Raw genomic sequence first — 15,404 nt, forward strand, 5'->3', positions numbered from 1 at the left:
TCAGGCCATTGAATTTCTTTTCTTCTGAAAACTGGGAGCAGTACAATCACACCTTTTCAAAAATACACACAAAGAAGTTTCTAAAACAGGCATATTTCATCATCTCAAAATCTTCCCTTACCCCACAAGTGAAATTAGTGTTCTGCTCTTGAACTAAGAAGCAAAGCAGAACTGCATTATCTTGCATTCTCCTGCCAAAGCCTATCACAGGCTTGTGGTCTGCTTGTGCCTCTTGACCCTGTTCAGTCTGCTTTGGATGCAAGCCAAGGAAAGCAAGATTGAGCCATGAAAGGCCACTGGTTTTCACACTGTCTTTGCCACTGTCACTTCCTGAGAAGCAGTGCCAACTAACATACATAAAGGTCTATGCTGCTTGTAATAGATTTTTGATTCTTTTTAATGCTAACTTGGATATCTTGGAGTTACACAGCAAGAGAGAAATAACTCTCTTTCCATGCCATAGCCCTGCTGCCCTCACAGATTCTGAGGTTGTATTATTAATTCTATTAAGAATTTAGAAACACCATACTAGAGAAAGCTACAGATGCTACTAGCAATTACCAAAAAAAAACCAAAACAAAACAAAAAAAACCTTTATTCACTCTGCTCCCTCTGTGGAACAATATTTTGATTCCTTTTTCCTGTACACCTACAAAATTCATCCTTTCTGTACTATGATGGAAATAATCTGAACACCAGAAGTTAATTGATGCTCCTTTTCCCACAGTCCATACCAGTGAGAACCTAGTATTCTCCCTCGCCTGGCACTTCTTTGCCTGCTGCATGCTGTAATGAAATGATGACACCTCCTTTGGCAGAGCCTCTCCTCTTTCCCACAGGCTCTCTGGCAATGAAAGTCTGCAGGAAGGACTCTTTAGCAATCAAACTCAGCAACAGGCCTTCCAAGCGAGAGCTGGAGGAAAAGAACATCCTCCCCATGCAGACGGATGAGGAAAGACTCGAACTTAGGCAGCAGATTGGGACAAAGTTAACAAGGTAGGAGATAAATGTTTTTCTAGCTCTTGCTTTTCAAAATATGTGGTGGGACACAGCTTTTATCCTTAGTCTGCAAACATTTGAGATCTGTTTGGTCACAATGTTCAAGAGGAAAAGCCAAGGAGGAAAAAAAGGCTCTAGGCATTATATCTACTTTCCTGTAACTTCCCATACAGGGTCCCATTTCATTTTCCTGGCATATCTTACAGGATCTTTGGTTAAGTAAGTACTAGCACAAACTGTGGGTTTAGATGTTTTCAGTGCACTGTTGGGATAAGTTCAGCTTTGATAATATTTAGGACTGTAGCTGTAGGTGCCATTTGATAGGCTATTGGTTTGAACAGAGAACAGAGGCATAACTTTCTCTCTTGACTGAGTCTCTGCTGAGTAGCAGAGTCTTTTTCTGATCCAGAATACTTATGTCCTTCAGTACATGTTTTTGTTGGGTCAGGCTTGAACAGGTTCACTTTCATAGTCTCTTTCATCTTCATAACAGCATTTATTCACCAGCTGTTCTGTTTTTCTGTATTGCATGGCGCATAGAGGGGTGGCCATTAATGGAAGATTTCTGTCAAGAAATAGTAAAGCAAGGTCAGGTAGGAATGTCTAAGGACCTCCTGTGCTCCAGCCATAATTTCTGCTGTCAGTTTAATGCTGTTGTTATATTGTCAGCTCAGTGGTGTGAAGAGGTAGTGATTACTATTAGTTGCTCTCTGGTGTGACTCTGAGAAAATCACGAGGAGACCAGTCAGTTTTTTTGTTGGCTTTTTTTTTGGGAGAGGCTCCTTTTCTTGCAGGGAAGTGAGGACACTGCTGCCATGTTGTGGAGACAGGAAGAATAAAAGCTTCTGCTCCTCAGTCATGATTTTACCTACTTTTTTATGACCTGTCCCATCTATCTCCTCTTTGGAATAAACTATCCACATTTTTCCAGTCCATCTTTGAAAGTTTTTCTTTGTGCTGAGTCATGCTTAGCCTTCTCCAAAACCTGTCTAATTCTTCAGTACTCTTTTAAAGGGCCTCAGCAGTGATGACCAAAGTATACAAGTGGTGCTGCACTGTTGCAGAGTGCCACAACTGTTCAGTCCAGTTTTTGTTCAGCCTAATAACTCATTAATCTACAGCTGCACATAGAGCTCAGGGTCCCAAAGAGCAGTACATGATAGCAAGGTCTCAGTCCTAGCCTTATATGATTAATTTTGAACCCTTTGAGGTATGTGAGGGGTTGAAATTTTTGTCTGTTAGTGTATCTTGATCTGCACTGCTTGACCTTGCAATGTCATTAAACAACATTTCCACTGTGCTGCCTATTTGCCTAAATTAGTAGGGTTTTTTAGAAGTTTTACATCTCTGATTAAGGTATAGTGTCATTTGCGAACTTCAGCTCTGCAAAGCTCACTGTACCCCAGGTGATTTTTATTGAGTATTTTATCTCTCACCACTCCAAAACATGCTTTTTCCCCACTAAAGAATGTTTCTTCAGCATGTGTCTTTTTAACAAGGGAAGCTAATTTTGGCAATACTCAGAATCCCTCTTATATAAGCCCCATATTGTCACAACATCATTGTTTCTTCAAATGCATTTGTTCGTGTTTTCTCTGCTCATTCACAGTCTGAGGTACAATGCTTGATCTTTTCTTGTCCTATAGGTAGGACTTAGGGGTAATCACAAATGTTTCAAATAATTAAAACTGTGTATGTTCAAACTTAAAAAATGGCTGAGCCACTGTTGTTTCATTCACATATGTTACAAGTGTAATGTCACTGAAATTGGTAGAATTTCACAAGCCTTATCTAGAATAATAGTTTCCAGTCTGACCTTTTAATTACAAGTATTTACAGTTTAGTATTTCACCATTTTGAATAACCAATAAGTACAAGAAGAAAACCATTTTCATCAGCTCTAATATGCAAAAAGCCACAGGTATTTCAGCACCAAAAGGAGGGTGCATGTCTTACCAGTGCTTTGTATCTAAATGTGATGTATCCATGTATACAGGCTGCCAAATATTAGATTGGAATAGAGGGAATATTTTAATTTGGACAATATTTCTTTACTGTCCAGACTTCGTTACTGAATCCATCTTTTGCCGGTGTTACACAATGATGCAAACGACAAGCAAAATTAAAGTAGTGAAGCATTTATATTCTTTAGAGAAGATGTGAGATGCAGACTATAATTGCAGTTGGCAATTTTGGATTTCAGAGAGATTTGTACTGTTCTACCAACGGCCTTCTATGGATTAAAATAGCCAGCCAATGAAATCACATAATCTACTTATAGAAGTTAAAAAAAAAAAAAAAGGCAGAATAAAAACTTCAGCAAATAGTTATTGTTGTCTGCAATTGATCAAATAATTTTCAGCAAGCGGCTGATTGGGATACTTCCGTATTTATGCATAATCCTCACAATATTTCGTTTGGAAGAGCTCATTAGCTGCAACATTTGGCAGATCAGAATTTAGTACTATAAAGAGAATGTCGTTTTTAAAGAAACTTATAGTCAGGCATATTGAGAGATTGACCATTGACATACTATGTGAGACCAAAATCATCCCAGGTGTATTTCCTCCAGCGCTATTAGCATTACACCAGGAATCAATTTGGCTCAAAACTGTTTGTTCATATCCTATTTAAAAGTAGTGTGGAACCTCTGAACCTCCAGGTTATCACAGAAAATTGTTATGACTTTATAATTGCATTTGCCAACTGGTAGAAAGACTCCAGAGCTGACTTAACCACACAGCTGTTTCTCATGCTGGGAGAATAGTGTTCTGACTTACACCAGAGCAGTGGTAGGGATGAGGCTGCAGAGACTGTATCTTATGGCAGAATCTGGCCCACCACACACCTGAGTGTTAGCTCAGCCATGAGACAGACTAGGACCTTTGTGGCCTACCAGAGTAACACTTCACACAAATGTTGTGCTTTACTGGTGTGTAACCTGTATCAAGGCTCAGCGAATGCAGACCCAAGTGAAAATGGATGTTATTGCTCAAGACCACAAAATATGCCCTGCTTATGGTGGTGCCCAGACTGTTGCATGGCAGTCTTTACACAGCAGTTGCAGCAACTGATTAGAAGACTATTTCCTCCAAACAAGCCAGAATGGACTACTTCAAAGTGTGATACCTGCTCTGAAGCCAGAAGCAAAAATAGTGAATTACTATGCAGAACTTAAGCTTATAACCACATGTGACTTGGGGATAGTAAGTGGATGCTAGAGGCCATGTTCTTAGCTGCTAAAAACCATTATAACTCCATTAACTTCCATTCTGAAATGCAGACTTGTCTGCACTAAATAAATCTTTAAGTGGGTATGGTTTTCTTCTCTGCCTAGTGAGCTCCCAAACTCCTTGGTTTTGTCCCTTTGGTGCTTGCATAACTTCACAGCTGCATAAGTGCATGTAAGTGGCCATAAGCTAGAAAGAGAAAACAGAACCCCGAATGTTAAGAAGCAGAGGGCAAAGACCAATTTCTGCCTTCCACTGGTCATTCTAGCTGTCTAACCTGAATTAGACTGGTTCCCCAATCATTCAGCTTAGAGCAGGAAAGAGGGACTGGATTTTGCTTTCGGTGGCTATCAGGGAGAGTACTGGCATGCACTGGCATGGTACTGCAGTACCCTGGAACTGAGATGGATGCTTTAGTGCCAGTCCCTGCACTTCTGTTTCCCCAAGGAATCATAATGGTGATCATAAGAGACCACACAGTCAATGTATTATTTAGTAAACACAAAAGCCCTTTAGAGAAAATCTATCTATATATTTCTTTATAGCTATGCACTACATGAGACTTTTCTGAGGACTTTGCACTACCTTGAAGTGGTAAGACCTCATTTCTTTGCACCTCTTTCACAACGCCTCTCCCATACCTTGAGACAACATGTGTCTTTAGACTGTGGCTGATCTGCTATAAAAGAGACTTTCTAAAGCACTCTTTTTTTCTTTTTTTTTTTTTTGAGTCTCTTAAACCCCAACAGTAGCAAAGGGGCTCATTAGCAGTTAGATACAGAAGTACTGAAGCTGAGATTTGTCCACTGTGACTCTGTCCACTGCTTTTCAAGAATGCATGGCATTGTCCTTATCTGCTTTCACTGAATTGCTTCCTTCTGGCTTTTCAAACCTCCTGGAATAGGATCATCTAATTGTACAAAAAATCTGATAATCCAGAATTATACGCATCACTTTGCCTAACAGTTAGAATCAACGTTAAGGGAACTGGTTGCTTCTTGATAGTCACAGTATCTTAGCAGTGTAATGTCTGTATCATCAGCACACTCCTGCCCACCTCAGGGCAGAGGACAGGCTGGCTGCAAGTCACAAGGCAGGGGAGATACATAAAGGCTGTCCATAGGCGAGCAGTGTGTGTGTCAGGGGACTGCTGCCCATCATCAGCAGATGCCACAGGCAATCCAGTAAGATTTCACAGTCTGTGTTGTGCTGCTGCCAAGAGTTGTCAGTTGTAGGAGTCATATTTAACCATGCCCAGTGTGGAAGTAAAGAGATATGAGGTAGGGAAGCAGCCATCTGCACATTAACTAACAAAAATAATTAAATTGGAAACAAATAAACAAGCAAGAGTCTTGCAAGAGTCTTGAAATTTGCAGACATTACCTTTTGCTTCTCTTATGACTTTGAGTGAGGGACATCTGAGTCCTGTAAGTGTGCGTATATGTTCCACTGTCTTTAAAGCAGTGGGTCAGTAGCAAGCTCCTCTGCCAGATATACAGTAGTGCTCTGTATTGTTTGCTGTATAGCCCTAGATTTATGCACTCTGTAATACATGATGGGGTGCTGTCCCTACAACAGTGAGCGGAAAATCTTGATCTGAAGCAATGTAAATATCATATTGTAAGTATTGCAGGACAAAGGATAGGAAGAAGGAAAATGAATCAGAGACACTATGTATGCACATGGCTGTAAATATGTACACATGAGATATGGACATACACACCTGCCAGATGTCTTACTAGCCCCATTGATGCTTTGGAAATAGTTCAGAGATGTCTGTGATTTAGAAATGTCGCATGGCAAGTCATACATCTTAGTTATGGAATGGCAGATTTGACAGATGATGGTCATCTACTATCTCAATCAGAAAGGTAATCTACTCTCCACATTCCCCAATCAATACTATATCTTCCTCAGCTGTGCTGAAAAATAGAGATCCTGACATGAAGTGAACTTGGTGAGTTGCCACAAATATAAACAATTGCCATTGAGTTTAGAATGTCATGTGCCTGCTGTAAGGTTTTTGCATATGTCCATATCAGGTGCCAGTTAGCTGTGTGTCCCTCTGTGTGTGGCTAAGTATGCAAGAGAAAGAGCATACGAGTATGTTTGTAAACAGTAGAAGAGACGTACACCAGAAAGAAGAGTAGAAAATTGGACAATATGGGAGAAGGATAGCATTTTCAGAGTCACCATGAAGTTGGCAGAGTTATTACCAGTGCTAAGGAAGAGTCAGTCTGCAAGGTTTTCACAGTTGTTGCTTAGGTAGATGGATCACTTTCGAGGCCTTTCTCCAAAACTTGCTTCCACCTTAAACATAATGCCTGTGGAAGACAGTCCAGTAGTTTTGGCCAGTTGTACTTTTCAGGTGGACAAGCCCAAATCAAGAGCAGCATGATGAGAGGAGATGTTATTATCATTGTACTGAGGAACGTTCTCTTTCAGGAGGGTTGTTAGAACATTGTCCAAAACATTAAATTTGACTAATGTTCCAGTTCACTAAATCAAGTGTTTACTTTCACCTGTGAAACAGTCTTCGATCTGTTGATTGCACCCATCACTTGACAGCTTGCTGTCACTGTCCCTGTCCCAGCCATTTGTCAGGTGCTATCAGGAAGAGCAGGACTTCCCTCTCTGCCCTCTCTTCCTGAGTCTGTGCTAGCATGGGTGACCATCCAGCCCCCTGGCTGCTCAGAGTTTGCCTCCAGGTTCCCATTTTTCACATCAACAGGTCTTTTATTTCAGGCCAATAAAAAAGAAAGAACACATCTGAACTTTGTGAGAGCAAGCAGACCACATCTTGCCATGTGGAGGAAGCACTGAGCATGGCAGAGGCCCACTGCCATGGCCAGGTACAGGCTGCTTGGTAGTGCCACAGTCATGGCTCCACGGGATGCCGGTCTGTGAGGTACATGCCCTGCAAATGTACAGCGGTTCCTTCAGAAGCTTGAGGGGACTGAATAATCCAGAGATCATTTTTTGCTCACTAAAATATTCTGCTGTGAAGAGAGTCAGCTTTTTGAAACAATTATTTAAACTGTGTTGCAGTGCCATTGAGGGGAGGCTTTGTTCAGCCAGAGGATGGCAACAAGATGGCCCCTGTCAAGCATGGCTGAATCTTCTAATGCCTATTCATCCAGCGCCATGGAGAGCATTTTGTTCCCTCCTCATCTCAGAGTCATTTAGGGATAGAAAGAGTGGACAGACAGTAGGATTAGGCTTTACTCACAGTCCTTATTTTGTTGGGTAACATGAAATAATTTCTCCCTAATTATCTCTGACGTCTGCAATGCTCATGTTTATTGTTAGCTTTCACTAATGAGAGAAAAACAAGTGCCTAAAGCAAGAGCTCATCCATAACCCATAACAGCAGCAGGCATGTGTGTGGTGCTTGCCTCTTTACACGTTGGGTGCTGGGGATAAATCACACAGAAAATGGGATTGTGGTAAACAAGCTCATCTAAATCCTGGATTAGAGGGGAGGATCCAACAGTGCTAGATGCATGAATGGGGACGACCGAAAAAAGCCACAGAGGGCTGAGCCTGGGTTTTAGCTGTGATGGTAGCTAGGGAAAATGGCAGTTTTGTTCCCTTCATTTGTAAGGAAGCTGTAGTTCTGTGAGAAACCCCAAGGGAGTTGGGCAATCTAAATTGCCCTTGGCATCAAGAGGAAGGCAGCAAAAGCAGGCGACAAATTGAAACCAAGTTATCATTACGCATCTGGGCTCAACTGCCAGGAATAAATACTCTGAGCAGAACTGATCTCGGTCCCGTGCAGGGGTATAGATGAGATGGACTCTCAAGGCCCTTGTCAGCCCTGTTTTCTGTGATTGATATGCTGGCAAGCTCTGTTGCTCTGAAAGGAAAGGTGATCTTGTAGTTAAAATGCTCAGGGAAGGCTGCATCTTCCACAGGCTTTTTGACCTAAGGTAAGAGACTGAAAGATATACACATGCACATGTTTATAAATATATTTAACGTATGCTGGAGTCTCCAAATGTACATATATACCTATGAAATTTTTTTGGAAAAAAATCTACCAGTTCACAAACTCATTGACAGCAAACTGTATGCTTTCAAAAAAAAACCCAGATATCAGGATCTCTTTAGACATCTAATGCTGTGTTTCAGGAGAACAAGGATTCTCATTTCTGAACATGGTTTGGTCTTGTCTTTTTATGTCAGGAATTTTCATAGCTATCATCATTGTATATCACAGAAAAGCACAACTCTAACATTACAAATGATTCTATTACTATTGTTTTGATTTATGAGTTCAAACCACTAACAATATGAATTTGATTCATCTAAGTAATTTATGGTTAAGATTTGCTATGGCAAAAGATCAGTGGAGCAATCCTGGAAGGAGGAACTAATGGTGCCACCACAGAACACATTGCCCCTACATGCTCCCTTGCTTTTGGGATGAACAGTGTCCTTGACCCATGATCTGAATTAGCCCTGTCAGTGTGACCTCTCCTCTGTTGCAGCTCCAACTCAGAATGGGATGAATCCATGCCACCACCAGTTTTGCTCAGCCAGAGTCGGCAAATGTTTTGCTATGCAGAAAAATCAAAGCTTTGCACAGTGGATACAGTTTGGCTGGCTGCAGTCTGACCTTGGGCAGATGGGTCTCTCCATGTTAGAAGGTGGGGCTCCAAATGTGCAGATACAATTTATTGTTTCTACAGAGGAAGAGACACTCTATGCTGAGGAGAGGAATGTTCTTAATGGTAGACAAGAGGCAGCAGGAAGCAGCATTTGAGGGCAAAGTCTTCCCAGAGGCACCCAGGTGGCTACTGATGAAATGGAAAGTGTTTGCTCTGTGTCAAAAGTTCTAATTTCAATCAGAGGTGTTGCCAGTCCAGGAACACATTTGTTATTCCTGGGATCTCTCACTACTCCCATTGCTTGCTTTCATGGAAGCAGTGCAAATCATTCTGCTTTTTCATTGCAGCAGCTGTTTCTCCCATCTTTTCTTTGCAGAAACCAAACCAGAATACATTATAGAGTTAGAATTTCCCCTTCATGCTTCCTGTCCTCTTCAGCCCCCTGATTCTTTATACAGTCTGTATTTGAGGTTTAACTTATTCTGTCAACACAGCCTAGACAAATATATTTAGTCTAACTTAGTTTCCTTTGCAGTTTCAATGGGGTGAGGTATCCTTCATTTCCTGTCCTGAATTGATTGTGGTGTTGCTTTTAGTTGTCAAATCACTGTCAGCTTTTCCCTCAGAGGAAGCCATGTTTCTCTGCTGAGCAAAATAATTCAAGCCAATATATAGTGTATGTATAATATAATGAGCACTTGTGGCAGTAACAAGGAAATAACTTGGGTCACTAATAGAAATGTTTTTTTATTTCTATAGTAAACAAGAGGCTATGTGAAGTCTACAGGGTGCTCTCTTATGACTAAAAGTATGACAAATATTAACAAAAACAGGTGAAACAAGTAAGGAAGTAGTTTCAAGATGTTATATTCTGGCTTTAAAAGAAGAAAACAAAGATTTTTTTTCTTTTGCTGTTTAATGCTGACAAATCTAGGGCAGCTCCATTAAGAACCAGCTCATAAATTTCCACCTTGAAAAATCTAACCATAAATCTTCACGTTTGGTGCCTGCTGGTTGTGGGGAGTTAATTACAAGAAAAAACAGTTGTTCAGATTGGATGACCTTGTAATTTCCGTAAAGGAAACAAATCAGATGCCAGTACAAGTAGATAAAAGAAGCAGACTGGCAGGAATAAATTTCACTTTATAGACTAGTGATTGTAAAATGGAGAAATTGCTTTTTGGTCAAAATACTTAACCTCTCTCAGAACTTACAGTTTGTGTTTTCCCCTCTATTATGGCCTATTTGGCAACACATGCAGGAGATTAACATAGGTAATCACAATAAAGGAGTCAGACATAGAAAGTCATTTTTTTATCCTGACTCCCATCTTTTATAAGCTTTTGAATATATATGTGCTCATATATCTGTGCCATGACTACTACTGTGAGCACAAGCAGGACAACTGAAGAAGTAACTATCTAACTTGTGTGCATGGTCATCTGCCTACATGCAGAAACACAGGAATTTTATACGCAGGTTATTGTATGTGAATAAAAAAAAGTTGAGTCCTGTAGTAAATAGGGTTTCATATATGTTTGTTTTGTATGGGATTAGATGTCTCTTGGACAAGTGTACCAGTACAAAGAAAGCAAATATATTTATCATTACACCTGATAGAAGGTTTGAACTTTACATGCTTTTCCTAACACATAAAATTAACACAAGGATCAGTTGAAGATGAAAACACTTTTTTGCATACATGCAGAAAAGTTACAATTGGTATTCTAGAGGAAAGTGTAGATGAGAATTACTCTCATGTTACAGTGCACTGGGATTCATAACCACTGTGCAGACCATATGTGGAGATTAAACTCCTTTAGCCTCAGTCTTGACCATGTAAAATTACTATTTATGTTAATAACATTAACGAAGAGGAAGTATTCTCATGTGCAGTAGACCACATCAATGTATTTCTAAGTATGTAGCCTGTAATACTCATTGCTTGTCTTTCTGATGAATAAATAATTTGCAAACCATCTAACTACAGGGAAAGCATAGGGTAAATTCAGCCACATGTTTTTTTACTGACATCCCTGAATTCAGGAGTCAACAGCACTGATGGTTAATAAGTAACTAATAAAATAAGCATTCAATATACTGTATTTGCTAAATGAGCAAGCATTTGTAATGTCAGGCTGGATGATTTATCCTGTAGAACATCTGATTTTTCAGCACTCTGGAAAGTCCTCACAATTTCCTTTGCTGCACTAATCACAGAATCACAGAATATTAGGGATTGGAAGGGACCTTGAAAGATCATCTAGTCCAATCCCCCTGCCAGAGCAGGAACACCTAAATCATGTCACACAGGAACACATCCAGGCGGGTTTTGAAAGTCTCCAGAGAAGGAGACTCCACAACCCCCCTGGGCAGCCTGTTCCAGTGTTCTGTCACCCTCACCGTAAAAAAGTTTTGTCTCATACTTAAGCGGAACCTCCTATGTTCCAGCTTACACCCATTGCCCCTTGTACTATCATTGGGTGTCACCGAGAAAAGCCTGGCTCTGTCCTCCTGACATTCACCCTTTACATATTTATAAATGTTAATAAGGTTACCCCTCAGTCTCCTCTTCTCCAAGCTAAAGAGGTCCAGCTCCCTCAGCCTTTCCTCATACGGGAGATGGTCCACTCCCTTAATCATCCTTGATCCTAATCAAGACAGAGACTGTCTTTCTGCCTTCCTGCAATCAACTGCCTTTGATTTAAAAGCAAGACTTGCAAGCAGCAGACCCTGACCTCAAATAGCAGGGGCTATGAAGACAGCAGCACTTGTGCAGGGCCAGGGGCTACTGCTGCTAGTGAGGCTGCAGAAGCGGCACATTTGGAGATCTTGGTCATCTGGTGGGGTGGCAAATGGCAGCTCAGTTTTATCCAGGCCCTGTTGGGGAGCATCCCAACTATTGCAAAATGGAAGTAAATGCTGTCCTCAAGAGGTCCTTGCAGAAGCTGCAGGGAAGGGTTCCTGGCCATTTGCCATGAAGGTCCTTTTGTCACTCCATCAGTTTGCTTGGAGTCAGGTTTACAGCTAGGCTCAACATACCACAGCTGCACATCAGTTTCGAAGTGGGGAGCAATTTCCCTGATGGGAATTTGGTGCCTTCTTGAATATTCCCATCAGGGCATCCTCTGGCTGCAACCAAAACCGCCTTTTCCCCTTTTAGAGGAAGCAATGGCTGATGTCCCAGGGCCAAAATGGCCACAGAGACTCCCTCCCTCCCTTCCCAGTTCCTGTTCCTTCCCACTCTCCATTAACCCTTTACTCTATTACGTAGCCTTATTTTCTGAGATAGAGACATGGGTAATGACAAGTACCATAGAGTTATGTGACACTCCACCACCCACTTCATCTTCCCCAGCAGACTAACAAATAGTCTAATACACTACTGCAATTAGAACAACTGCTAACATTTTACACTGCATTGTTTAATTCCAGCGAGTTAAGGTTTCCATCATGTTTTCTAATGTGAAAGGCTCTGCAGCAGTTCAAAGGTCCAGTTTTTGCCTCCACCATGTGTGGTGTATTTTTGGGAGGTATTTTTATTCCCTTTTCTCTTAATGATTCTTCTCTTCCAAGTCTTTATTCTTTCCTACTTCTCCTTGTATTTCAGTAGTGCTAGTAAATCCACCCCCACCCCCTGGTTCAAAGGTAATGTACAGTACTAGGCCTTGAAGGATTCTAGAGCACATATAAAGAGAGTGATGGGGAAATGCAAGGCACCAGTGGAGAAATGATAGTCATAACAGCTCACTTGTCTCAGATTCCTCCCAGATTGTTGTGAACTTGAAATTTGGTTGTGCCTGAGATTTGGTCCACCCACCTGCCCTTCATTGTACCTTGCCTTTTTCTGAGCTCTGTTCCCTTGTCACTAAACATGTCACATTTTAACAATTAGGGCCAAAGTTAAAACTTTCAAGAGAAAACAATATTGCTTTGCTATTCAGTGTAAAAGTGTATCTGAAAGGATCAATTTGACCCAGCAGTACTAAGGATTTAGTACCATCTTGTTTTCTTTAACAATTCTTTTTAATGGTAATCATACAATTATAGGATCTAGAGATCCTAATGGAAATCATACGACTTCAGGATCCTGGGAGGAGGGCAAAAAGCCAGATCACAACACTGGACTTCAGGAGAGCAGACTTTGGTCTCTTCAAAGGTCTGCTTGGTAGACCCCCATGGGAGAAGGCCCTGGAGAGAAGAGGAGCCCAAGAAAGCTGGTTAATATTCAAGGATGACCTCCTTGAAGCTCAAGAATGCTCTGCTCCTAAAAGCAGGTAGTCAGGCAAAAAGGCCAGGAAGCCTGTATTGATAAAAAAGGAGCTCCTGGCCAAACTCAAACACAAAAAGGAAGCATACGGAAGGTAGAAGCAGGGAGAGGTAACCTGAGAGGAATATAGAGGCACTGTCCAAGCATGCAGTTATGAAGACAGGAAAGTTAAAGCACAAATGGAAATATATGTTGTCAAGGCTGTCAAAGGCAACAAGGAGGGCTCCTATTCACACTTACATAGGTGACAAGAGAAGACTAGGGAAAATGTGGGCACTCTGCTGAATGAAGCAGGGGACCTGGTGACACAGGACAAGGAAAAGGCTGAGGTACTGAATGCCTTCTCTGCACGTCTTTACTAGCAAGGCTGACCTTCAGGAGTTCCAGGTCCCAGAGACAGATAGAAAATCTAGAGCAAGGAAGATGTATGCTTGGTGGAAGAGGATCAATTCAGGGAATACTTAAGCAAACTGGACATGTGTAAGTCTTTGAGCCCTGATGGGGTGCTCTCACCTCTCACAAGTGCTGAGGGAACTGGCTGATGGCATTCCAAGGCTACTCTCAAAAATCTTTGAACAATCATGGTGACTGAGAGAAGTGTCCGAAGACTGGAGGAAAGTGAACATCACTCCAATCTCTAGGGCAAGGATGAGGACTCAGGGACCTGAAGGCCAGTCAACCAGACCTCCATCTCTGGGAAGGTGGTAGAGTAGCTAATCCTGGAAGCCATATCCAGGCAAATGAAGGACAAGAAAGTCATCAGGAGTAATCAGCATGGATTCACCAAGGGGAAGTTATGCTTGACAAATATGATAAACTCATATGATGAACTGACTGACCTAGTAGACAAGGGGAGAGCAGTGGGAATTGGCTATCTGGACTTCAGTAAGGCTTTTGACATTGTCTCCCATAAGATCCTTAGAGAAACTGTTGAAATATGGGCTGGATGAGCAGACAGTAAAATGCATTGAAGACGGTCTGAATGGCAAAGCTCAAAGGGTGGTGATCAGTGCCATGAAGTCTAGTTGAAGGCCAGTTACTAGCAGAATATCCCAGGGCTCAGTACTGGGTCCAATGCTGTTAAACATCTTCATTATTGATCTGGATGATGGAGCAGAGTGTTTGCCAATAACACAAAACTGGGAGCAGTGGCAGCTATTGCATAGGGTCATGCCACTGTTTAGAGGGACCTGGACTAGCTGGAGAAATGGTCTGACAGGAAGCGCATGAAGTTCAACAAGGAGAAGTACCGAGTCCTGTATCTGGGGAGGAACAGCCCCTGCACCAGTACATGCTGGGGGACACCCAGCTCTAAAGCAGTTTGGCAGAAAAGGACCTGGGGGTCCTGGTGAACAAACTGAACATAAGCCAGCAATGTGCCCTTGTGGCCAGAAAGCCAATAGTATACTGGGCTGCATTAGGAGGAGAGTTACCAGCAGGTCGATGAGATGATCTTTGCCCTCTGCTCAGCACTGGCAAGATCACAGCTGTAGTACTGTGCCCAGTTCTGGGCTCCCAGTAAAAGAGAGACGTGGAGCTACTGGAGAGAGTGAAGCATAGGACCACAAAGATGTTTAAGAGATTGGGGCATCTCACATATGTGGAGAGGCTGAGAGAAGTGGGCCTGTTTAGCCTAGAGAAGAGGGGGCCTAAAGGGGAATCTTTTCAATGCATGTAAATGCCTGAAGGGAGAGTGCAAAGAGGAAGGAGCCATGCCTCTTCTCAGTGGTGCCCAGTGATAGGACAAGAGGCAACAGTCACAAATTGAAACACAGGAGGTACTGTCTGAACATCAGGAAACACTTTCTTACTGTGAGACTGAGCACTGCCACAGGTTTCCAAAGGTGGTTGTGGAGACTTCTCTTTGGAGGTATTCAAAAATCATCTGGGCACAGCCCCAAGCAACCTGTTCTGAGCGGCCCTGCTTGATCAGGCCCTTCCAACCTCAACCATTCAGTGACTGGTATAACAAGGCATCAGAAATAGTTTACCAAGGAGTTTGAGTGTTAGCACCATCTTTGACTTTGAAGTACACAAGGTTGTTGGCTGATTTCTGTAGGCCTTTGGCAGTGCAGAGCAGCCAAGTTCTGCCTCAGACCCTCCAAATCCTGACTCCCTGCCATTCACTCTAAGGTTACTGTGAATTTATCTCATAAAGCTATTCCAATACAATTCCTGACATTTTTTTTCTGCTTTGCGTTACTTCATAATGGCAGTGCCGAAACAGACAATTTAGCTGGGTCACAAATTCTGATAAATGTCTTACTAGCTTACTTCAGTTCCAAGAGTGTATTG

At 41.9% G+C, this 15,404-nt stretch overlaps 1 protein-coding gene across 19 annotated transcripts in view; it reads left to right on the plus strand.

Annotated features, from left to right (window-relative positions):
- PHACTR1 (phosphatase and actin regulator 1) overlaps nt 1-15,404 on the plus strand; it is a 359,571-nt gene that overhangs the window by 304,669 nt on the left and 39,498 nt on the right. For 18 of the 19 annotated variants that reach the window (XR_014580386.1, XR_014580387.1, XR_014580388.1 and 15 more), the window contains one exon: nt 840-996. Coding sequence is in view for 9 of the 19 variants with exons in the window: in XM_083825799.1 (XP_083681925.1) it covers nt 840-996 (157 nt within the window). In the remaining 10 variants the exon portion in view is untranslated. Of the gene's footprint in view, nt 1-727; nt 997-15,404 lie in introns of those variants that run through there. The other variant, XM_083825801.1, reaches the window with a different exon arrangement.

The sequence above is a fragment of the Anser anser genome (assembly GCF_964211835.1).
Source record: "Anser anser genome assembly, chromosome: 2".
Classification (NCBI taxonomy): domain Eukaryota; kingdom Metazoa; phylum Chordata; class Aves; order Anseriformes; family Anatidae; genus Anser; species Anser anser.